Genomic DNA, 26347 nt, shown 5'->3' with positions numbered 1-26347 from the left:
GCGGTGAACACTTGTACCCACTGAGCCATCCCACGGGCCCAGTGGCCCCTGTTACTAGATGCCACTGAAATTATCCTCCATGAGGTGCCATCTCTTACCTGTTGTAGCCTGACCAGTTGAGGGCTTTGTGGAATCATTAATATGGCTGGTGTTTTGTCTCCCACTTCACTGTAGTCCCACAATGCTTGGCAAGTATTTGGTGAGTTTTTATTGAATGAATGACAGGACCCCTCCTCTCCACACTTCTGATATTCACCTGAGCATCCTCATGCTATGCATAGATGCCCAGTAAACTCTAGGAGCTGTTGGGTTAAGCAGCATAGAGCAGGCTGAGCTGAGACTCATATTTCCCATGAGCTCCAGCCCCCTGAGTCACCTCAGTGGTTCACGCCCAAATGAGCAATGTGTGAATGTATGAGAAACATCTGAAATACACAGAGACAGTAAAGATAGGATGCTTGCCAAACAAAGGATGATGTGATTTCTCTAACTCAGATTGAAAAGTCCAGACCACAAACCAGGAAATGAACATGGGAAATTTTCATTTGTTTAGATGTTGGTTTTAAAGGAAGCATGTTGAGCCGGGCGGTGGTGGTGCACACCTTTAATCCCAGCACTTGGGAGGCAGAGCCAGGCGGATCTCTGTGAGTTTGAGGCCAGCCTGGCCTACAGAGTGAGATCCAGGACTGGCACCAAAACTACACAGAGAAACCCTGTCTCAAAAACAAAACAAAACAATAAAAAAAGGAAGCATGCTGAGAAAACTCAATTTATAGTTACCAGTTTTGCATTTATAAAGTTGACATTACCTTTATTATATTTAATGTTTTATTAGGCACCATTGTATTTTTCTATGTGAGGTAAAGTTGATATAACTACTTTGTATTTATATCCATGCTTACTATCAAGTTCACAACTTCAGGCTCCAGAGTGGTTCGTGACATTTATTATAATTATGTTTTCACTGTGCAAGTGTCAGAGGAACTTTTTCTTATGATTAGGGGTACTCCGAGATTTGTATATCTCTGGGAATGTGCTTTCATGGGTGGGGCTCACAGAAATATCAGGTAGAACTGTTCCAAGACCTCTGCTAGGCCTGAGAAGTTCCTAGTTGCTTACAAATCTAAGTTATAGTTCTTTATTGAAAAAAATTCCAGGATCTTCCTTCCTGGGTTACTAAGTAGGACAGGGCTCCATCTCCAGGTGCCATAGTACACCTCATCTTTCCGCAGAGCTGCGCCTTTGATGATCTCCAGGGCGCACTCCTCCTTGGGAGCAGCTGGGATAGTGACTATACCAGAGGTTGCCTTCATGGCTGTTTCTGTAGGACCACAGGAAAGACTCGAGTTATCCAGGGTTAGCAGAGCTTGTGTGGTGGAAAATCCCAGACCCCTAGCTCTTAGGTACTCTGTGCCTATGTCTGAGCCCCACAGGCCCTCTGGGGACCCTTGGACAACAGGATATGTCCAGTGTGGACAAAGGAAAACTGGCTGGCAGACGTCTGACTCCCTGGATTGGGGATCTGTGTGGCAGTGGAGGTGACAGCTTGGGGGTCCAAATGATCTTCTCTGGGTACTTGGGTTGGGGTGACACATTACCATGGGGTGATGCAGAATGAGGACTAAGTAGCTGATGTAAAATGTAGAAGGCAAAGGAGAACATGATGAGGCTGTGACCCACTGCTTTACAGATGGGAAGAGTAGAACCAGGCTTTGGCTCCCTCCCAGCACTGACCACTGCCACAGAGAAGGAGCTGGCAGGAATTATGGTCTGTTTTCCTCCATGGTCACATCCTTCAGTCATGCCTTCCCTCTCTTCATCTCCATGCTGTTTGACTTCCAGTTTTGTTCTGTAATCACTACTTAATTACCTTTTTTTTTTTTTGTGACAAGATTTCATGTAGCCCAGGCTGGCCTGGAACTCAGTATATAGTTGAGAATGACACCGAACTTCTGATCTTCCTGATCTACCTCTTGAGTGCTGGGATTACAAGTGTGTCCCACCATACACGGTTTAGGTGGGGCTAGGAATCAAACCCAGGGCCATATGAGTACCAGGCAAGTACTCTAGTGACTGAGCTACAGCCCCAGAGCATCAATCACTCCTTAAACAAGATTTTCTCACAGTCCTAGATGTATGCTTTAGATAAACGTGTAAACACTGTACTTACTGTTCCCACACACCCCTCACCTTTCCTGATTGTCATATCATGCATAACCCTGTGTAATGGCCAGAAATGATGCATCACAATGTTGCTAGCTTTTTTTTTTTTTTTTTTAAACTAGTGTCCCCTTTATAGTTGGATTATGTCCAGGAGCACACTCGATACTAATTTCTCCTATTTTTTCTTAGTCTGTGAAGGTTCTTTTCTTTTTCTTTTCTAGTCTTTCATGGCCTTGATTCTTTGAAGAGTACTAGTCATTGTTTCTAAGGACAGTTTCTCAGTTGGATGCTGGATCCTCTCAGTGTGCCACATTGAGGGGCTCATGAGACCACCGTCTCCTCACTGTTGAGTCCAGTGAGAAAAGTACACAGGTGTTTAGTATCTTTTACTGAATAACAGTGGTCATGGGGCGTTCATGTGGACATAAGGAGCTCAGAGTAGAATCTACTGAGTGTGGTGTTCAGAACAGAAAGGAGGGTCAAAGCTGACTAGGCTCCACCAGTGACAGAAGTGCCTCGCTAAATGACAGGGCTGATGCTTCCAGCTGCGGTCTCTAGTGTATTGCCCCCAAGGAGGAGAGAGCCTACGGGAGACAGAGCCCTCTTTTTCTACACCGTAAAGCTGACAGACCAACTTAAGGCCATTCATTCCAGGGTCTTTTCCTTACCTGTATTTATGAGGCCAAGAACACAGAGAGTGACGGACACGTTGACTTTAGTCATTATGTGTTCTTTTCTAATGGTAGAAAAGAACCCGTCTAGAGCAAACTTGCTTGCAGAGTAGGGAGCCACCATTGGCTGGGCCATTTTCCCTAAATGACAGGTGGAAGAAGTTTGTTAATGAGGACCCAGTTTGGCCTCAGACAGAGCAGGGCTTGACTTGGAGGGGGCTGGCAACCCCTGGGGGCTCTCCTTACCCACTGAGTCTCAGTTTCTCACTATTCCCTGAATTACCCTATGGCATTATGTTTCTGAAGGAATATAAGTTAAGTTTGTGGAGGTGTGGTGGTTTGGATGAGAATGCCCCCACCTCACCATAGCTCAGACCCCAGTTGGTGAAATGCTCGAAAGTGTTAGCAGGTGTGGCCTTGTTGGAGTAGGTGCTACAGGGGGTGGGCTTTGAGGTTTCAAAAGCCCATACCAGGCCCATTGTTTTCCCCTCCTCCCCCCCCTCTCTCCTTCTTGGTCTCGCTCTGCCTCAGAACCAAGATGTAAAGCTTCAACTACTTCTCCAGCACCACACCTGCCTGCTCCCACCATGATGATAATGGACTAACCATCTGAAACTGTAAGCAAAGCTCCCAATTAAATGCTTTCTTTTAGAAGAGTTGCATTAGTCATGGTGTCTCTTCACAGCAATACAGCAGTGACTAAGACAGGAGCAATAGTGTACGGGGTGAGCTGCAAGACAGGTTTCATTGGAGAGAGATGCCAAGCAATGGTTAAGAAGTGAGCTGGGCTTCAGTACAGCCGTGTGTTCTCACAGCTGCTGTCTCCAGCTCTGATCCTACAGGGCCAGCTCAGTGACCTGTCTTCTCTCTGCACGAAGGGGATAAAACACTTGTGTTTGAGTTTTACACAAAACTGGAACTTTCATCACATCAGTCAAGACAGGTTCCAGTCTGCCGAGGGGTATGTGGACATAGACATAATGGGATGAGCTCTTCACATGCTCTATGGATAGATAGAACAGAAGTGAACTGAGACTGTATGTGCTTCTAAACACTGACAGAATGACTATAAAATCTTGGTCTGTTAGCTCTGGAAGCTGAGCCAGTTTAGGGTCCATTTCTGAGGACAGCTTCCCTCTTAAACGTATAACACTTTTCCCTTATATCCTGAAAACCGTGATCAGTGTATTATGGACTCTCTAGATTTTGTCTCATTCCTCCAAAGAGGGTTAACTGTTCTGTTAAAGTAAGCAGTTAACTTGGTTGAAATATATCTGGCCACTTGGTATCTGCACCACTGTCAACAATCAGAAATCCAAAGAAAGTAATATACTACAGAGACCCAGGATTTTGTGATGTTTCTCCAAAGAATACTCATTTTTTTTCTTCAAAAATGATATCAATTACAGACTTCTGACAAAATGTAAAATGCAGCCATTGAGAGCAGTAGCAGAGACTAATAGCAGACAGACAGTTTGCTGATCTTCCTGTCTCATAGACCTTCTAATAAACGCACGTTTCTACTGGTCATGGTGTGGCTGCTGTTCTCTCAGTATGCCTCTGCCTTTTCTAAGGCAGTAGAACCCCAATTCCTATCTGGGCACACATTATCCAGAGTGAGGTGGATGCCTCACACTCCTCTCAGCCAGTTATTCTGTACAGTGGTAGGTAAGCAGAGGCAGAAGGAAGTCTCTCAACCTTCCACTCTTTCTTCTCAGGTGTCTGAAGGTGGCTGTGATAGCCACGGTTCCTTGAACCCTGAGGTAGAAAGGTGCACACTGAAGATGGGAGACGCGGTGGCCTGGAGCAGCCTCGCCAGCTCTGCTCCACCGTCAGACAGCCCGGACTTACTTCTCATCTGCTTAGCCCACTGTTGTTTTTAACTTTCAACACCTGAGAGCTGGGCCCAAACCTTGTTATAGATAGACCATGTGAGAGAAGAAACCTGGCATCCCTGGGGCTCCATCCCTTGGCTCAGGTCTGCTACAGGAATGGGCATGTGACCCAGTTTGGACCTATGAGACAAGGAAATTTTTGTTGAGTGTCTCAGAAAGTTCTTTTCCCTCCTGGGGGTTTCCTGAGAGTAGCAGTCCTTTTTCTCTCCTGGTGGGCACTTGGTGCATTTATACGGGGCTAGAACTACTGCCGCTAGCTCATTGTCAGCTGAGTGGGAAACCACTCGGGGAGGGTGGGGACAGCTTGAACTGGGTCAGCTGTGAAGCCTGCCCTACATCAGAACTCCAATTCTGTCAATAATTTCCATTAACGTTTAAGCCAAAAAGAGATCCAAAATATTTATAGGAATAGTATATGATTAAAATATGAGCTTTAGAGACAGGTGGCATGGGTATAAACCCCAAGCATGGCACTTCTTAGCTAAAATTTGTGGATAATGCCATTATCAAGCTGGAATAACCACATAATATGCTTAGCACAGACTGACTCTGAGAAGGCATTCAGAGAATGCTGTTGTTGTCAACAGAATTAGTATTCAAATCAGTAAGAAATGTATGAGCTATTCAAAAAGTCATGTTGGGACAAATAGCTAATTACTCAGGGGAGTGGAAAAATGCCACTCTAATAAATTAATTCAAACCACACTAGAGAATATGTGGAAAGTAAGATAAGACAGTAAGAGGAGGATGAGTTTACCATTTCAAGAAACACTTAATCCAGGAAAGCAGGTGCACTTGGGGAAAGGAAGGGTAGGTGGATGGAATGCAAAACTTATAAAGCTGCTTGGTGCTGGAGACACTCATCTTGCCCTTTTGTATGTACATCTATCAAAGACACCCCTCTTCTAGCCTTAGGGGGCTGTCCAGTCACAGATGTGTGCACACCAGCTTGAACACATGCCATGGCCTCTTTCAAGAAACTGCAATATATGACAGAAGGATTCTAGTTACTGCCATTTGGTTTTGAGCTAAAATGTTATATAAGGCTAGGACTGAGAGATCCACTTCCAGGCATTATAAAGGGTAAGTCAGCAAAGATCACTCTTTCAGAGGGCAGAGATGTGGAGCAGAGGAACACAGAAGCTGAGCTTACATAGGTGCTAACTTTATTTAAAGCTTGTATATCTCACTCTAAAGTTCAAAGGCTGAATAATTGTTCAAAGTTGAAGGATTGGTGAAAAAAAACCAAGATTCAGATCTGTTTCTAGTGGCTCACTCTTACACTTGTTTCCTCTACAGATGCCTCTATTTTCCTCCTTCCCCTTCCCCTCCTCCTCCTCATTATTATTATTATTGGTCATTGCTGGGCCCCCTGTTCTTTATATTCACATTTTCCAGGAATCATGTGTCAATCCAGTTCCAACCCCCCTGTGTAGGTGAAGTTTTCTTTGGTCTGATGTTCAAGCCCCAAATAGACAAACTTCTTGACTACCAGTATTATTTTTACTTTCAGACTGACAGGTGAAGGTGTCCACAGACAGGTTTATCACTCTTAGCCCTTTAGATTTGTATCCCAGAGCACCATAACAAATCAGTTACCACAAGCATGATATGATCACAGTATAATCCAGTGGTTCTCAACCTTCCTAATGCTTTGACCTTTTAATACAGTTCCTCATGTTTTGGCGATTCCCTCCCAATCATAAAATTATTTTGTTGCTACTTCATAACTGTAATTTTGCTACTGTTATAAATCGTAACAGAAATATCTGATATGCTATCTCTATGAAAGGGTCATTCAACACCCTCAAGGGGTCGTGACCCACAATAGGTTGAGAACTGCTGGAATCATCCCTCCTCCTACAGCTCAGTGAGCCAAAGTCCAGGTGTGGTCCAGCCCCTCACATAGATGCTGTTGTTGGTGCATCTTGTAGATACCCTGATCCCATTCTGCTGTCTTCACATGCTTCCCTGTGTGCCTCCTCTTGCTCTGCCCCTTTTACATTTCTACAAGGACTCTTGTTATTGGAGTTTGGCTCACTGAGAGAATCTGAGATGATTTCATCTGGATATCTGAGTTATGTCTTTGAGAGTCCTTGCTCAGGTAAGGTCCCGCTCATGGGTTTCAGGGGGACATTTCTTCTGGGGACACACTCTTGTCACCCACTACACCTTCCTTAGTGTAATGAGGATACGCACTGTGGCATCTGATGTTTATTCTTGGGTGGTAATAACTGAGCTATAGAAACAAGAAGCCACGTAGAGCTGTTTTTGTTTTGTTCATGATACTCCATCTCATGCCCCATCTTTTAACAAGCTGTAGGTTATACTCACAGTACAAAGTTGCATCCCACATGAGGAGAAAAGGAGGGAGGTGAGAAAAAGAGGGAAAAGGAGAAAGGATAATGGAGGGAAGGAGTCAGAAGTGGCCTGAGTTTTCCTGAAGTAGTCACAGCACCACATATGGTATCTTATTTTCTTTTTCTGTTGCTGAGATGAAACTGACAAAAGCTACCTGAGGAGAAGGGGCGTGTTCTGGCTCATGACACACGAGGAAGTGACAGGAACTCGAGGGAGCTGGTCACATTGCATCCGCAGTCAAGAACCAGAGATGGGGGGAGCGCACACGCACACACACACACACACACACACACACACACACACGCTGGTGCTCAGCTGGGTTTTCATTTTGAGCAGTCCAGAGCACACTGCTAGGGAGTCTTCCTACCCACAATTCATATCAGTATGATCACTCCCACAAAGACTTGCTCATCTCCCGGGTAATTCTAGATTCCATCAAGATAACAATTAACATTGACCATCATGTGTGGTTTATAGCGTGCCTTTAAATGTTAAAAAAAAAATACAAAATTATTAAGCAAGGGTCAAGATGAGGTGAAAACTGCGGAACATTTATTAGCCATTATGACAAAATGAGGTTCCCCTGTGCTGTGGCCACTGCGGCTGCACCTGTCACTGACATCTACTATCACCACATTTTGCCTTTTGGGTTTCACAGCTCACCTTTGATCTGTTAAAATAAACAATTCTCAAACTCAGTGTATGCTCACATGGATCAGGTTGGAGCCAGTTAACCCCAGGACTCAGGCCTGCAGCCCGGAGGGAGGGTGGTGTTGGACAGTTCTGTAGGAAGTGATGTGTGTTTATGAAAGTTGTGGTGGGTTTTGAGGGTGAGATGGGAGCAGGAAAGCCACGTGGCACAAGTTTGTGGAACCTGGTCTAGGGACCATGAAAGAAATCGTGAGGGGAGGCCGGGGTGGGGGGGGGGTTGCAGTGCCAGTTGAGAGAGTTCCCAGTCATTAAGTTGTTCTCAAGCTCAGACAGGTTTGACAGGAGCCAGTGTGCTCTAAATCTAAAGGACTCTTCAGGGCTAGACTGCCGGGAAACTCAACCTGGAGGAGGCAACTTTCGAGTCTTTGGTGAAATGAAGAGCACAAAATACACAGGAGGAGGGAGCAGGGCAGCTGTGAGCACAAGAAACAGCAGCAAACCTTAGGCATCCTCCACACCAAAGACCAAGTACGCACCGAAAATGCTCAGAGAGACCAAGCACACACCTAGAATGTTAGGACAATCGAAAAAAGTGTCTGGATTTGAGAAGGTGACGTGGGTGCATACTGAATGCTATACCCCCCTCCCCCAACACACACACACACACACACACACACACACACACACACACACACAAACACAAACACACACACACACACACACTGTTTCTGCCTTGGAGGAGCTGGAGATACCTGGGAAACCAGTGTTATTATTGCTGCACTTAGTTAGACACAGATACAGAGGTCTCACTTCAGGTGAGCTTAATTACAGAGAGGAAACCCTTGATTTCCAGAGTTTCAATTCTTTTCCCCCAGAGGCTCATAAAAGAAAAGCTGGGGCAGAGCACAAAAGCAGGAAAAAGAGAAGACAACCGCCCCACCCCCAGCACATCCATCACAACCTTGGGCATTTAATTAAAGTTCGTTTCTTATCCCAGGAACTATCTGACATATTTTCCCATGTAATTCACCACATAAACCATATATGGTGGTATACATGCAACCCCAGCACTCAGGAGGCCAGGGGTTCAAGGTGCTCCTTAGCTACATAGCAAGTGTGGGGCTACCCTTGGTTACACAGGACTCTGTCTCAAGAGAAAATGAAAGAATCTACATTTTTCAAAGGAGTTTTGCCCTTTCTAGCTTTCGGAAATGTCTTAATGTATTTTACTACATGGAAATGTGGACGTTTCCTCACACAAACTGATTAGCATCCTGTGGGAAAGGCATTTGCTAAAGTTAAGTTACACATGTCTTGACATTTTAACTAGCCAAGTGAGACCATTCTTGAGACACGAAGCAGCCAGAGAAAGGGCTTTATCATGTCAGAGTCATCAGGTCATGCGTGTTCTGGGAAGGACAGGTTCCCACTGAACAGGGTTGGGTGGGTAGTAGAGGGAAGGGTCACATTGTCCCCAATGACACCCTGTAGGAGCTTCTTGTATAACTTCCAGTCAATCAGAACCTCATTAGAAGAGGTAATATGTGAAGAGTTCATTCTAAGAAGCTCAGAGCATTTTAACAGTGAGGGTCTGAGGAGCCTGTGAGTGCTCTGCTCAAGGTCAAGTTTTAGTTGACACAACAGCAGTATAAGCCAGGCAGTGGTGGCGCAGGCCTTTGATCCCAGCACTCAGGAAGCAGAGGCAGGCAGATCTCTGTGAGTTTGAGGCCAGCCTGGTCTACAGAGCGAGTTCCAGGACAGCCAGAGCTGTTACGTAGAGGAACCCTGTCTTGAAAAACACAACACAACAAAACAAAAATGACATAAAAACTCAGACAAAAACAGAAACCCCCCCAGAAAACCTCAGCAGAATGTGCGCGCACGCACACACGCACGCATCAACACACCCACACACCCACACACGCACGCATGCACACATAGTTGATTCTCTTCCAGGAAGGTCTAGGCACAAGGAGAGCTGTGGTGACCGTATTGTCTGAAGCAAACTATGGGACAAGGAGTCTGATGTCTGAGTGCAATGGGTAAATGGGACAGAATGTCTGTGATTAGATCTATCCTCCAAACACTGGGTTTCAGCCACTGCAGAGCAACTAGCGTGGGCGAGCTGGCAGACAGGCTGTGCACACGGGTTTTTTAGTTGAAACCAGAAGTCAAAGGGAGGCTTGGAGCGCAGGGTCTAGGAGGATTCCTAGCTTGGGCCATGGAAATGCTGTAGACTCCAAGAAGGAACTTGCTCAATTGGCGACTGAGCAAAGATTCTGGCAGAAAGTAGGTGGGACAAGGAGAGAGGAGAATTCTGGGAAGTGGAAGGCTGGGGGAGAGACACTGCAGCCACCGCCAGGACAAGCAGCATGTGAAGACGCTGGTAAGCCACCAGCCACGTGGCAAGGTATAGATTTATAGAAATGGGTTAATTTAAGATATAAGAACAGTTAGCAAGAAGCCTGCCACGACCATACAGTTTATAAGTGATATAAGCGTCTGAGTGATTATTTTATATGTAGATTGTGGGACTGCGGGGCTTGGGGAACCTGGAGAGAAGCCCTCCAGCAACAGTCTGGACCCCTCTAAAAGTCTGAAGAAGGGCAGGAATGAAGCTTTTTGATGTATTTATTTTTCTTTCTGAGCATTCAATTACAGCAGTAAAAAATTTGCCCTTGAAATGGAAATCATTTGAAAATCCAGCCAGGCAGTTGGTGATGGAAGGCTAGAGAGGTCAGACTAAGCACACCTGGGAACCATTGGGATTGATGGAGTGTTTCCCACAGGGATCACCAAACAGCCCAAAAGAAAACTCCCAAAGAATTCACCCCTCCACTTCCTCCACTTCAGTAGGTTTCTAGGATGGAGAATACTTTTGTCTTTTGAAATAATTTCAAACTTTAAGAAATTGTTTTTTCCCTGAGCCTCCCTTTAGACAGGGTCTCATATAGTTCAGACTGACTTCAAACTATTGTGCATTGAGGGTGACCTCTTAAACTCCTGATCTCCCTTCCTTACACCCAAGTGCTGGGATGACAAGTGTGCACCACCACACAAGGCTTCCACAGCCTTTTAAAGACATTACTACAACCGAGGTCAGGGCTGACCCCATGTCCCACCACCTTGAACACTCCAGTGTCCATTTCTCCCACAGAGGGACACTGCCCTACTTGGTCACAATACGAGCATGACAGCAAAGGAAGTCATCCTCCAGTTCTTAGGGCTTCTGTAACAACTAGTGACAAAATGGGTAGCTTAAGATAGCAGAAATTTATTGTCACATTTGTGGATTGGAGATGTGTGAAATCAACAAGTTGAGAGGACCATGTTCCTGGATGTCAGCATTGCTGATGGAACCTTTGCTCAAGTCTCTGACAGAAGATATTCACTCGGCCTCTTACCTCCATCTTTGTTCTCTGTCTCTTATCTCTGTCTCTAGGGTGCTTATTGTTGGATTAAGTGCTCATGTGGGTGTGGTGATGTTTTATTTGTGCTGAAATGTGGTGATATTTTATTTGTGTGTTAATAAAATAAAGCTTGCCTGGAGATCAGAGGAAAGCCAGCCACTATAGTAAATACAAAAGTCAGGCAGCACATGCCCTTAATCCCTTAGCGGCAGGTCTCTGTGTGTTCAAGGCCACACTAGGGAACAGAGCCCAGTGTGGTGACACACACCTGTAATCCCAGTACCAACCATAGAGACCTGGCAGTCTGTACAGACAGACAGAAAGTGACAGAGCTATGTAGGGAGAGGAAGTGAAGTAGCTGGGCTAAGAGAGCCAATGAGAGGGCAGAACAGCAAGGCAATAAAGGTGTGGGTAGACAGGAAGTAACTTGCACTTGGAAGCTGCAGAGTTGGTGAGGTGAGGTTAGCTTGTGGCTTTCCCTATTTCCCTAAGGCTTTCACCTCTATATTTGGCTCCATGTTTTTTTTTTTTTTTTTTTATTTAATAAGACCATTTAGAAATTCATCTACATTTGGGTAATCCAGGGTGATTCTAGCTCAAGAGCCTTTATTCAGTCAAACCTGCAAAGACCCTTCTAATGAGGTCATATCCATAGGTTCATAGCGTTGAGATGTGGATGTCTTTCTGGGAGCCACCATCCAGCCCATGTCAGGAATGCTAATGGATTCTTGCTATATCATTCACAGATCCCCACGGAGAGCCAATGCTTGTCTCTACCATACCTTTTATAGCAAAAGCATCCCAAAGACCACAAGTTGCATTGCATGTTGGGACTTGTCAGTCCATTTTTATTTGAGACAATTCCTCAGTGTCATTGGAGTCCATGGCTTTGACACTGTTGGGAGATCAAGTACTTATCCTGTACAATATGCTGTGGCTGGCTTTTGCCAGATACCAAGAACTGATGGCTCAATGCTTACAAATTTTACAAGCAGGTTGATGTCAGGCTGTGGCAATCGTGGGACTATTTACAGTATAGAAATGCTACCAATCAGGTTTTTAAATTTTTTCCCTTCTGGGAAACTGGCCACTGAATATACACTAGCACACTTCTGACCCTGTCCTGCCATTTGGATTTGTCTGATATTCTGGCATGATTTGATTTGAACTATGCAGTTCTGGTAGTCTCAGGAGTAAATCTATGCTCTTCACATCCAATCCCACCAGACTGATAAGTGGTTCCAGTTCGTTCTGTGGCTGGTGATGTGAATCAGGAGTCAATGGACTCAAGAGGAACACTGAGGTTTCTCTGGCATAGAACTGTTCTTTCTCCTTGTGTCAGTACTAACCATCCTTAAACACACTGTTCGGGGGCATCAGGCACATTTCTGTTGTGCAATAGCTTCTACTCACGTCTTCAGAACTGTTTATGTCGCAAACTGAACTCTCCACTATTAAACAATAACTCCCATTTTCTCCCTCCCCTGGACCCAGCTGCCACTAGTCTACTTTCAGTCCGAGGCTTCTCATTTAGTTGCTGCCAGTGTATGCCAGGATTTCCTCCAGGTTAGGACCACACACCATCCTACTGTTTTGTCATGCTCTCATCTCTCTGTGGAGGCTTGGGCTGCGCTTGCATTTTAGCTGTTTTCAAATCTCTAAGACTGATTCTAACCCTGAGTATCTACCCACAAGGAGAGCTGCGGGTTATGTGCCAATGGTATTTTTAAATGTTTTGGGGAGTGATTGTGTCCCCCCCCACATAGCTGTACCATTTTACATCCCCACTACTATTATACAGGGCCTCCAAGTTTTCTGTATTTCTCCCCCTCCATCTTTCTCTCCTCCTTCCCCTCCTCCTTTTTCTTTCTGTCCTCCTTCCTTTCTCCTTGCCTGTCATGGTAGCAACATGCCAATGTGTATGAGTTGATGCCTCCTTACACTTGGGGTTTCCCTAGTGATTAGAGATGTTGAACATCTTTGCATGTTTCTGTTGGGTGTTTGAATATCTTCTTTAGGGAAGTATCTTTTCAAGTTCTTTGGCCAATTGAATTCATTGTTTGCTTTTTTGTTGTTGAGTAGGTAGCACTTTGAGATTAATGCATATTCTCTGTTTGTTATTTAAACCTTCATCCTCTGGTTTTTAACTTTAATTAATGTGTCCTGGATAAATGATTACCATGATGGTTGCTAACTGGTGATTCTTCAGTGTCCTTGTTCCCTTTGTGTTTATCATTTGGCCTTCCACTATGTGGGGGAAATGCCTCCTCTCTCTATTTGTTTAGTCATGTGATTATGTAATAGTGAACTCATTGTTTTCTGTGGCTTGTAATAGATTATAATTCATTTTTGTTATTGTTCGTAGTTAGGCTTTATTTTTTTCTATTTTAAATGTCCAGTCTTCTGTCATTCTAAAGCAGTTTGATAATGCATATAAATGACCTTAAAATGTTCCCATTGTTCCACTCATCCCATATTCCACTCAAATGAGTGCTACAAATCTATTAAAAACTATCAGTTCAGGCTCAGGTTCAGGAAACTTTATTCTTCTCTCTCTCTCTCTCTCTCTCTCTTTGGGTCTCTAGTCTAGTCTAGGCGGGCATGATACTCCCTGTGTAGCAGAGAGTAGCTTTAAACTTCTCATCCTCCAGTTAAGATTACAGGCATGCAGCCCACACATACTTTGTACAGTTCTGGGGATCAAACCCAGGGCTTCTTGAATAGAAGACAAGTACTCTGCTGAGTTACAAGTACTCTAGACATATTTTTTGGTTTTCTGATTTTTTTTTTCTGAGACAAGGTCAACTTGACACACAAATACATCTCTATCAAACCATAACCTTTCCTTTCTTGTTCATTCCCAAGATCTCATGTTAATAGCAGTATGAAACACTTAAAAGTCCCATAGTCTTTTCCAAAGTCTCAAACTCACAGTCCTCCTGCGTCAGCCTTCTAGTCTTAATCTTCATGAGGAATTCATTTCAGAATTCCCTTGTTTCTCTCTCTGCTCCCTTTTTGAGGACAGTCTTATTTCACAGCATACGTTTTGTTGAAAAATTCAGATTTTAAGCCTAAATATGCATCTGTGTTGAGTTTACTTTGGGCACATGCATCTTCTATTTGTGTACCTCCAATAAGATGTATTTGCTGGTAGCATTCTTACACTCCTCACCCCTGAGGAGGAGGTTGATGTCACCTAGAAGTGACTTTGAATAAAGCCTTGGCCAGCAGTGAGGCAGCTTGGAGGGTTTTAGCTCCACCATACTTTTGTTTGTTTTGACTTTGAAACTTGCAATGTTTCAGACCAGAGTCCACACCCTGCCTCTACCTCCTAAGGTCTGAGATTGCAGGAATGTGTCACCATGCCAGGCCATCCAGCCTTGTAAAGAGAAAACTTGAAGCAGTCATGATGGATAACATGTTGTCCTTAACCTACAAAAATTGTTACTATTTTCACCAGAGAGACTTTCTGATTTCAAATCTCCCTGTCTCATTTTAGGGGCAGATAGGACATGATTCATAATTCAGCGGGTACTGCCTTAATCCTTCAGGTCTCACCCAAGTGCAGCACCTTAAAGTCTATCTACAGTGACTCTTGGAGGCGTTAGGTCCTCGGTGAGTCTCACTCTGACCTCCTTGGCATTCTTTCTTCAAGCCCTGTAGATGACCCAGCTACTAATACACGTGCTTTTCCACCTTATATTTCTAGCTCCCACAATACTCCAATTCCAGAATACGCCATAAGAGCTTCCACTCACTTTGACAATTATTTCTGGGTTAATTGGATTGAAAAGTAAATGGGAACATTTTCTTAGAGCAATCAGAGCAGGTTGGGTGAGGGGGGAACATGACTTCCTACTCTGGTACCCACACCCTTTTACATCCTCCCTTGGATCCCTGCTACTTTCCCAAGCTAGAGCTACAGCAGCACATTGAGGAGCTGGCTTACTTTCTGGAAGCCATAGTAACAGGACTGTATGAGATTCACATCTGTACATTCTCGTCTTTATGCAAAACATTATGGAGATGCTGAATCCTGCTAGGTGATCTGTGCAGTTGAGAAACCTGTTTTTTTCCTTCCCTCCCTATAATGTTAAATTCTTGAGCTTGCTTTAGACCACACAGGCAGCCCTCAGCTGACACAAATGTTACAGTCCAACAAGTGACCTCATTCTTACTAATGTACTGACCTGGGGAATATTTAACCTTGACAGCATGCCTGAAGTACTTCACAACTGCAGTTAAACATTGCTAAAATCTCTGTAGATAGTTGAATAAGCCAGAGAACAAATGTGTTTGGATAGGATGGAAGAGTAGATTTGTCTCTCTACCCATCCATCAATCCATCCACCCATAGGTATATTAAAAGTTGATTTTTTTTTTTTAAAATTAACAGTTAGGAAGCTTTGAAAGAAGGATCTGAGTGTTTAGAGGCCATTGACAAGGTCCAGTGTTCTTTCAGTGCATTTTCATTTTGATCTAAGAAATCCAGTCCTTTATTATCATGTCTGGTTTCAGTTTAAGCTCTTCTTTTGTTTTCCTTGATATGAAGAACTCATATCTGTTTACTTATATCTACTCAGGTGCTTATTTGTTTTATCGTTAGTGGTAATGGGACATTAGGGAGGGAGAAAGATGGACACGGACACACATACATGGGAGAGAGAGAGAGAGAGAGAGAGAGAGAGAGAGAGAGAGAGAGAGAGAAACAATTTCTGAAGGTAACCTTTCAGAATGCAATGAAGACAGGATTTGTTTAAATTTCTCTGGTGCTGCCTGAAAAGACTCCCTGAGACATAGGTGTAGACAGACTTAGGGAGTAGAGGGAGGGTTGGAGGGAGGAATGATAGGCCTGTCCCTGACTCCTCCGAGGGACCACACATTGAGGAGGGGTAGGAAAGCCACACAGTTCCCGTGCCATGCAAGTGACTGGCACAATGGGTCATGGTTATGGAGCCCATTGAACCAGGGCACTCAAAAGTGGAGTCAGCTTTAACTTCTAGAACAAAACAAAGAAGGGACAATTTAACCAAGGGCAGATAGGCTTTTCCCAACTATCTTCTAGTGTTTTCTTCAAACCCAGTGATTTTTTTTTTTAAAGTAAAATTCAGGCACTAGTATCTCAGTTTCAGAAATACCAGCTGGGCATGCTTTTTCTCCTGACTGCCTGTCCTCTGCACCGTGTTTTGTGGCAAGAATTTATTCATGTGGTAGTCTTGAATACAATAGAGTGGGTGTGGGAAGACATTTTTTTTTGTAGGCTAATTTTTTCTTTTCTTTTTCTTCTTTCTTTCTTTCTCTCTTTCTCCCTCCCCCCCCTCCCTCTTTCTCTCTCTCTCTCTCTCTCTCTCTCTCTCTCTCTCTCTCTCTCTCTCTCTCTCTCGCTTTTTCTTTCTTTCTTTCTTTCAGACCAAGTGTCAATTTGTAACCCAGAATGGCCTGGAACTCATGTCAATCCTCTTGCCTCAGTGTCCCGAGTGCTGGGATTTACAGGCATGCTTGGATCGTTTTCTTCTCCTCTTATGTGTTTCTTGGCATGGATGGTGTGGGAGGGAGTGATTCAGCAATGTTTCTGCTCTTTTGTAGAAGGAGAAGCCCTGATTTTTAGTTAAATATTATTCAAATCCCATCTGCAGCCTGCTGTGGTTGACAGTTACAGGTTTCAGAATGTGTCCTTCATTTTCTGTAGCTAGAATTCAGACATAACAGCAAGCCTTCTTAGACATGCTGATGAATGTAACACCACAGGCCTGGTAGTCTTGACCCAGTTGGTTCTTGGACAGCTTCATGGGGTAGGGACTATCCTATCAGCCTTGGCTTCCTACCCTGGGCTAATCACAGGAGAAAATGAATTTAGATTTGCTTAAGGCATGATAAATTTGGGCCTTAGTTATAGGAGCTGAAATTATGTTCTAGGAGCCCATGGTGGGAGGAGGGAAGACTGATAATGTAACAGCTTGTGATAAAGACAAGAACTTGTTCAGTGGGGCCAGAAAAGGTGCTGGGCTGTGCGTGCAAACATCAGCACCATCTCAGAGGACTAAGGAGGTAGCCAAGCTTGAAGAAAGAATACAAGCCCTCCGTGAAGTATTATACCCAGAAATGCATCAGGAAAAAGGCAATTGCTCTGTGTTATAACTCAGCAAAACATCAAAAGCAGTGGAAGTGAGAACAGTTCTGACTCAGTGTATTTTTTCTGACCTCAGGATCAGTTTGATGTTTAGTGAGATGTTTGTGAGATTTGGATTTTTAGAAGTAAAGATTACTGAACATACTTCCTGATTGCTTTAAAGAAGACACCAGGGTTAGGGAGACAGTTCCATCAGTTCTCATGCTTGTCACTCGAGCATGAGACCCTGAGTGCAGGCCCCCAGCACTACATTAAAGGGGGAAAAAAGCCGGGCATACATTTGTAACCCTGATACTGTGGAGGGGAAGGCTTGCTGGCCAGCTAGCCAGTCAGTGAGCTCCAGGTTCTGGTGAGAGACCCCACCTCCAAAAAGAAGGTGCAGAGTGATTAGAGAAGGTGCCTAGTGTCAGCCTCTGGCATGCATACACTTGTTCATGTACTTAAACACTACACACATGTGCAAAATTTAAACATATATAAAACAATACACCATGGAACATAATACTCTTCTTAGGATGAAAAATTAATTTGTAAATTCAGAGATATGTTTTAAAGCAAGAAGGCTGAACTCTAGGCTACACAAATGATAGACACAGGAAGAGTTACATACACAACTCTATTTCTACCTCCCGGACCCCATGGAAATTACTAAGTGTCATTCTGTAGATGTCCATGATGTACAGAAACATAAGTTTTCAGAATTCCATCAGACCCTTAGGGTCTGTAGTAATCCTTGCTCTTTCCAAGCACATCTGGATTATATACATTATATAAATTAAATTCTTTAGGCAAAGGTGAAACAGCTTTTGGTTGGACCGCATATTTCCATTCATCAATAGAATCAGGAATCGTTAGAGCCACCCACACCATAACCAGTGTGTGTGTGTGTGTGGGGGGAGGGGCTGGCCAGTGCAGAGGATTCACTGGGTATGTGCCCAGCACCCTCCCACTCAGTATGCATCTGGAAACTCTCCTTTGCTTTCAACCCAGCATGTCTGTGGGCGAGGAGGGGCCAGAGTCTGTGCTGGCTGGAAGCACAGGGGTGCATATCAATCACCGTGCTCCAGGGTAGCACAGACACACTGTCCCTTTATCCAGTCACCATGCAGGCCTTTCCTGGGCCAGAAAGGAGAGAGCTTTACTACATCGATGGCCTTATTCATCCCAAGGAGAACTGGCATCTCTGAAGTATTTAACAGTCCATGGTCTCCTAGGTCACTTGTTTTTTTGTTTTATTTTGTTTCGTTTTGAGACAGGGTTTCTCCGTGTAGTTTTTGTGCCTTTCCTGGATCTCACTCTGTAGACCAGGCTGGCCTCAAACTCACTGAGATCCACCTGGCTCTGCCTCCTGAGTACTGGGATTAAAGGCCTGCAGCACTACCACTCGGCTTCTATCCTAAGAACTACACTTATAAGGCTGGTTTATATCTCTGTTCTGACCTTTCAACCACATCTTTTACTAATCAGCAAACATGTGTAGGACTTCTGCCCTAAATCCAGGAGGAATCATCACCTCTGGAGACTCTCAGTGATGTTGTTGGATGCTGCCCCCATGCAAAACATTGGGGACCCCCTCTATGGCATAGAGCTATATCTATGAGATTGTTTCTTTGCATATATTTCCTACCTGTTTAAATATCACCTTTTTTTTTTTTTTTTGAGACAGGATCTTTCTTACTATATAGACTAGTGTGGCCTGGAATTTGTTTTGTAGACCAGGCTATCCTTGAGTTCATAGAGACCCACCTGTCTTTGCCTCACAAATGGTGGGATTAAAGGCATGTGTTACCACACCCAGCCTAAATTTCATTTTTAATGCTACAAATTGAGGTTAGAAAAACATCCTCAGTATACATTGATATCCCTGCCCCTCCCCACAGTACTGGGGATTGACACCAGGGGATTGACAGAACTCCAAGTGCTGTGCCAACCCTAGAGCGGCAGTTCTCAATCTGTGGGTCACTACAACTTTGGGAGCATGGGGTCACATATCAGACATCCTGCATGTCAGATATTTACATTGCTATTCATAACAGTAGCAAAATTACAGTTATGGTGTAGCAAAGAAATACTTTTATGGTTGGGGTCACCACAACACGAGGAACTGTATTAAAGGGTCATAGTGTTAGGAAGGTTGAGAACCACTGTTCTGGAGCAGTCTTCCTCTATTATTCTTCAGTTCATTTTTTCCTAGCTAACCATCTTACTGTGTGTCCTTATGGTGTTCTATTCTTACTCCTGTTTTTTACCCACTGACCTCACCACCCTGTGGCTTTTGGTTATGATGGAAGCAAAGTCTTTTCTGTCCAATAGGACCAGGTTTCTTTTATGAAGAGACTAGACTAGCAGTGCCCCAGCAGCTCTTCCTGTCCCTGTCCTCTCCCAGGTGTGGCTCACACATCAAGTTTCCCATGGGCATCCTGGACTGTTGCGTTTGTCTGTTCCTTTCTGGGATTTTGTAGTCCTACTTTGACTGATCCTTACTTTGGGGGCCACTAGTTCCTCAGTGTATCTTTTCTTCAATATTAATGTCCCTAAGTTGATACCCCAAGTCCCTCATGAGTGAGTGAACCTGTCTGTGTATAATATTACTGTAAACTTTCAAGCTCATGCAGTGTGACTTCCCTGCATGGAAATGGACACCAACGTGTGCCCACCACAGAGCCGAGCATAATCCCAGCATTACTTTGTCCTGGACTTCCACCCTGGCCCCTGGCCCACTCACCGGCTATGGAGGAGATGACGACAATGCTGCCATTGCTCTGCTTCAGCATGGGCAAGGCAGCGACGCTCAGGACCACGTAGCTGATGAAGTTGACCTCCATGATTTTTCGCAAAGAGTGGATATCATTGTGGAAGAAAGTCATAGGGGTGTAAGTGATGTGGTTGAGAATGAGCATGTCCAGTCCACCTGCAAAGAGAAGACTGGTTTGAGAGAGACCACTTGGAGGCAATCCTGTTCCCTCCCTGCTCCCGAACTCTCTAAGACCAGAGGAGGAAAAGGGAGGGGAGCCTTACCCATGAGCTTTCCTGCTTTGAGAACAAATTGCTCTGCAAACGTCATGTCTTCCATGGTGCCAGCAATGTAGTGAGCAGAGGCTGCTCCAAGTTCAAGGCAGCGAGACACCACCTAGAGAGACACAGCAGAAATGGTGGCCATCTTGGCTGTGGGCTTTCATGTGTAGTTTTGGAGTAACTGGGGCTTAAATGAGAGTTTGTTCACAGAGCTGCTTAGAAGAAATGTGTGTGTGTGTGTGTGTGTGTGTGTGTGTGTGTGTGTGTGTGCGCACAAGCATGCATTTGGAGGGGTGCTTAAATATTCTTAGATGATCATTGTTCTCTGACATATCTTAAATGGATAAGTCATTGTTGTGTTAGAGTTTAAGTCCATGATTCATCTCTGCATTATGGGCGCGGTTGTAGGTTTCTATGGGATAGATTAGGGTTTGTGAGTGTTGGTATGACCTAGAACTTTCGAGTTTGTGAGTCTATGGAGCATGACAACATAAATGCATGAGCAGGTACAGGAATTCCAGTTCCCAGATATATGCATCTATACAGGTCCGTGTGTGTGAACAGGTATGACTATGAATATATACAACCAAAGATCTCTGTGGCTAACATAGTGCACGTGTGTGTGTGTGTGTGTGTGTGTGTGTGTGTGTGTGTGTATGCTTAAAAGCAGCAGTTTTATACTCCTGGGAATATTTGTACCTATATATGGGCATGTAGGCCATAGGGGAGGGGGGCAAGCCTTTGTGTATATGTGTGAGGCCATAAGCTGGGCACAGGAAGGCACACTTATTTGTGGGACAGAATGCTCACCTTCTGGAGACCTTCCTCAGACCTCGCAGTCAATACCACATGGGCTCCCATCGTTGACAGATGATATGCCATTTCTCTCCCGATCCCTTTGCTGGCCCCCGTGACAATCACTTTCTTCCCTTGGAGCATTTCTGGGAACCACAAAGGCTGTGAGTACCCCAAAGCCTTGTTTCACTGTCCAGATCAGTTTGCCTCACGTTGTAAATCACTGAAGCAACACTCGGGGTTGTTCATAGACCGGCTCTTAAGATGGCTTTGGCCTGGATGTCCAGAGCCGAGCCTTCCTGCTATTATTCTTAAAAACCTCCATGTGCGAGAATGTAGAGGCAAGGCCAGAAAGATCAGAGTTTGGCTAAACTGCCAGAGTTCGACACTTTTGACATGATCTCATTTTGCTATATTGAAAGGAAATTTTAAAAAGCATCACAAAATGTGTTCAGAGAGATTTCAATTGTTCTACTTAGTCATCAACTTCATAGCCCTTTTTATTTATTTATTTATTTATTTATTTATTTATTTATTTATTTATTTATTTTTATTTTTGCCTCTCAGCTATCAGTATCTCCATGGAGCACAGTATTTCCATGGAGCTATCTGGTTGAGCTGCAGATCTGGGTATTCCTTCACTTCTGTGGATCTGAAACTGCTTTCCATCCTGGGTGCCAAGTGAAGCCTGGCCTACTTGGCTATGTGGCTTGCCCCTCTCTGTCCCTTCCTTCCCAATACTTGTAGCTAGAGGATACAGACTTACAGATCCACAGTAGGGTTCACTATTTCTCAGTGACGTAGGGACCAAGAACATAGCTAGGTCTTTAGGAATATTCCAGAACCCCCTGTGTTTTAAGCCTGTTCCTCCAAAAGAGACACATTGGTACTCACCTGGTCTGAACTCTTCTTTTGTAGAATAGTAGTAGCCCAAGAAGAGCACCAGAATGGGGAGGAGGTATTTTTTCATAAACGCCATCAGACAGGGACCTGGCTCAGGGAGCCCTGTAGACACACAGGGAAAATCTGCAGAGCTTTCTACAACTTCCCAGGCAGGCAGCAGCCTCTGAATTGTGACATCAGGGACGGGGGAGGCTGGAGTAGTCTCAGGCAGCACTAGCCAACTTCCCTGTCAGAGCAGCGATTGGCTTTGGGTGGGATCCCATTCGTCCCTGGCAGCCTGTGTGGTGGATTTCATAATGGACAATGTTTACTCCATTTCATTGAGTAAGAGGCGACTTCCAGATGGCCAGGCTCATGACTGCGCAGGGCTGAGTTCCTGAGCATCTCCTACTGACGTCTTCTGCACATGGCATCAGTGGCCTTGCAAGAGTGGTTTGTCAGAGAGAAGGGGGGGGGGGTCGGAGAAGGGAGAGAGGAGAAGAGAGAGAGAAAGAGAGAGAAAGAGAGAGAGCGAGAGCATGCACCTAAGAGCTCCTAAGAATGTGGGACTTTGGAGGGGGGGAATGTGAGTAATACCAAACAGAGGCAAACTCAAGCCAAATCTCACCCTCAGCCCCACCCCCCGACGGAAGCAATTAAAAATAACAGCACAAAACAGCAAAATAAGCTCAAGAAAAAAATGTGCTTGTCTTAGAAAAAAAAAATAAAGCAAACAAGCCATGTAAGTGCCACACTCAAGTTCAATGAAAAAGCTTTACAACATCAAAGAGAAGTTGCAACCCAGCCAGACCCAGATGGCGGGAAACCCAGGTTCAGTTCAAGACTCTCAGGCAAGTGCAATGGAACATACCCTTATTACTTTAACAGAGAATAAAGAAGGGACAGTGGGTGCCAAATCAGGGAGAAAGGCAGCAGGTTGTTAAACTGGGTTATGTAAATGCTCTGGAGGAGCAGGGACCACAAGAGGATGCTGGGAAAAGGAGGCCAAACCAGAAGATCTAGACTACCTGAGTGGGTTTAAAGGCCTGCGCCACCACCGCCTGGCTCCCAGCCTTCTTTTTAACCACTACTCTGAGACTGGGTTTCAGTAAGTTGCCCAGGTTGGCCTTGAACTTGCTCTGTAGCCTCAGACTTGTGATCCTCCTGCCTCAGTGCCTAAACAGCTGGGATTTCAGGACTGTTACCATAAGGTCCTGAGGGACCCAGTGTGTTTGAAGCAAAACTAGCATAGAACATCCAGGTCCCAGGTAAAAATGATCCAAAAGAAGGACCAAGAGGGGAGACACGCCAGCAAATAAGAATGGATTGTCATGATGAGACAGAAATAACCACCTTTGTATATCTGTAGCAAGATTTTATTATAGAATTTAAGGCTTGTCATTGTTAAGTTTTTCAACATAAAACCAGTCATCCATATTATGAAAGTCACCCCAGTACCGAGCAAGTCCTGAACTCCAAAAGTTACAATAGGTCTAGGGTGTAGGAGAGGTGGGGGTCGAGGGTGGGAGAGATTGGAACCACTCAGAGTTTGGAGAAACCAAATTATGACCCTAAAACAGTCTCTGGAAATATCTAGTGACTTTTCACTTCAGAGAAAATAATTTAAGGCCCAGAGGAGATGAAACAATTTGTCAACAAAAGCCACAGCTGCGAGGGTTGCTTCCAGAAGACAATAACGGTTTGAGAACAGCACCGAGCTGGAGCCAAGGGCGCAGCAGACAAAAATAGAAAGGCTGAAATGTAAGTGGGAGCGGCGTTCAGGACTGCCAGGCATCTGAGTGCCTTCAGGAAAAGAAGCCTTATGCTACCAAGACTCCTGACGCACAGGCCTCCTTTTTCTTCCCTACATGAGAAAATAAGGCCGATTTCTTAGCCTTATATGATTAACAGTGAAATCATTGAGTTGGAGGTAGAAAATAAGATAATATATTTAAAAAATATTTTAAAAGTGAAATTATAGGGAACAAGAAAGAGTTGTTTTAACGCATCATTATGCTGATGCAAAAGGAAAGCAGGGCTTTTGAAAAAAACCAGAAAAACAAGAAGGAAAAGAAAAAAGAGAAAGAGAAAGGGAGAGAAGAGAAGGAGGTGAGAGAGCAAGGGGGGAGAAGGGAGAGGGCGTAGTTTAATGTGGGAAACACAAACAAAGGCGTGAGTGCGGCAGGCCGAGGGCAGCAAAAGTCCAGGTTTGCAGCAGGCCTGGCTGATCAGTGGCTAGAGTCAGTGAAAGTCCAACACGGTTGTTTAGAAGACACGTTAAAGCCCCACACCACAATCGGATCATCAGAGAGCTTAGTAGCTACCTTGAACACAGGAAAACACCCGCTGCTCTGGTTTCTATGACTTAGAGAATTATCATATACGATACATTAAATAGAAAGGTGTGTGACAACAGAGATACATCTGCCCTGAGCCGTTCTCAAACACTTGAGTCACAGAACCTCTTTGCACCCCCCCCCTAAAAATTATCAAAGAAAGTTTTTTTATTCTGTGTGTTTGTGTGTGTTATCTGGTACTTTGAGACAAGGTCTTGCTGTGCAACCCAGGCTGACCTTGAATTAGTGATCCTTCTGCCTCAGCTTCCTAAGTGCTGGGGCTACAGTTGTACACTACCACATCTGGTGCCAAAAAAGTGTGTGTGTGTGTGTGTGTGTGTGTGTGTGTGTGTGTGTGTGTATGTGTGTGTGTGTGTGCATACAAGAGCCTGGGTGCAGATGCACATTGAGGCTGGAGATCCTTCTTCAGGAGCTGTCCACTTTGCTTTTTGAGACAGGATCTTGCTCTGAGCCTGGAGCTCACCCGTTTGGCCAGGCTGCCTGACCAGAGAGCCCCTGGGATCCTCCTGATTCTGCCTTCCTAGCACTGGGATTTCAAGCACAGGCAACCACACCGAGATTTTTCTGCGGATTCTGGGGATCAAACTTGGGTCCTATGCTTGCAAGTCAAGCACTTCACCAGCTAAGCTGTTTCACAAGTCCCCAGTGTCAAAGAACTTTCACATGTGATTTCCCTATTTGTATTGATGCAGAAATTCAGTAAGTGTTGTTTAAAAATAAGAAGGCTGGCTTCCACTCACAGTCAGGGCAATAATGTTACAGTTCTTGCAGTCTTGGGAGAAGTTTAAAGTCTCAGCATTGTAACAGGTCCCCAGACCCTTGCATAACAAACTTCATGATGGAGGTACCATTCAGGCCATAAAACTTAGCACATAGACAGTACCACCTGCCAAAATGAAAACAAAGACCTAATCTATCAAAGTCCATAGTTCTGGGAAAATCTTTAAACGTGTTAATCCTGCCTTTTGGCTTCTGTAGTTCTGCTTCTGACTAACTGTTCTTGTTAACTGAAGTATGTCAACCCAAGATACAGTTTTTGTGCTTAAAGGCTCACCTTGAGAAAGGCTCAGTGCTACACTGGGATCCCAAACACCCAATGTAGTCACCGGATGGCTAATAAAGACTTTCTGTTGGCTTAAATTTAGGTTTGAGCAGTATTCTTTGGTGGATACCCTGCAACATTTCTGGAAGTCCTACCAAGGTGCCCAGATATCAGAACTTGTGTTGTGGAATATTATTTTAACCATGTAAAGATGTGTTACATTTGTTTATGTTGTAGAATATTTAACTATGTAAGGTGTGTTGATTTGTTTATGTTTCATTTGTTTAACCAGGCAAAGATGTGTTACATTTGCTTATGCTGCATTTGTTTAATTATGTAAAGATGTGTTGCTGTTTTACCTTGCCTGCCTAAAGCACCTGATTGGTCTAATAAAAAGCTGAGCAGCCAATAGCTAGGCAGTAGAGGGATAGGCAGGGCTGGCAGACAGAGAGAATATATAGGAGGAGGAATTTAGGCTCAATGAGAAAAGAGAATGAGAGAGAGGGAGACACCCAGGACCAGCCAGCCAGGCAGCCACCAACCAGCCAGACACAAAGTAGGACATACAGAATGAAAGAAAGGTAAAAAGCCCTCAGGCAAAACGTAGATGAAGAGAAACAGGTTAAATTAAGTTATAAGAGCTTATGGGACAAGCATAAGATAAGGCCAAGCATTCATAACTAATAATAAGTCTCTGTGTCATGATTTGGGGGCTGGCAGTCCAAGAAAGCCTGCTACAACCTTGAGACATTGGGGGTCACAGAGTCCCCAGAGTGAGGGAGAGTGTGGTGGTCAGGGAACTCCTAGGGGGTGTGCAACCTGGTACTTGATACATGATTGATAGAGATAGACAGATGATAGATAGATAGATAGACAGACAGACAGACAGACAGACAGATAGATATCATTGTCCTCTGCTTCCTGACTACATAGCTGCCTCAAGCTCCTGCTATCAGTGCTTGCTCACCATGACGG

The 26347-nt window shown here is 44.5% G+C and overlaps 1 protein-coding gene across 1 annotated transcript; it reads right to left on the bottom strand.

The window, feature by feature from the left end:
• Window positions 1-794: 794 nt before the first annotated feature.
• Hsd11b1 (hydroxysteroid 11-beta dehydrogenase 1) lies at window positions 795-22461 on the bottom strand. Its single transcript, XM_028882809.2, has 6 exons — window positions 21986-22461; window positions 21107-21237; window positions 20300-20411; window positions 20007-20192; window positions 2832-2975; window positions 795-1321 (listed from the first exon to the last, which is right to left on the bottom strand). The coding sequence occupies exons 1-6, from the start codon at window positions 22068-22070 to the stop codon at window positions 1116-1118; spliced, it is 864 nt and encodes a 287-aa protein (XP_028738642.1). The 5' UTR covers window positions 22071-22461; the 3' UTR covers window positions 795-1115.
• Window positions 22462-26347: the final 3886 nt, after the last annotated feature.

This window comes from Peromyscus leucopus, chromosome 15, assembly GCF_004664715.2.
Source record: "Peromyscus leucopus breed LL Stock chromosome 15, UCI_PerLeu_2.1, whole genome shotgun sequence".
Taxonomy (NCBI): domain Eukaryota; kingdom Metazoa; phylum Chordata; class Mammalia; order Rodentia; family Cricetidae; genus Peromyscus; species Peromyscus leucopus.
The sequence above is the reverse complement of the archived record's forward strand: the minus strand, read 5'-3'. Positions and strand labels throughout refer to the sequence as shown.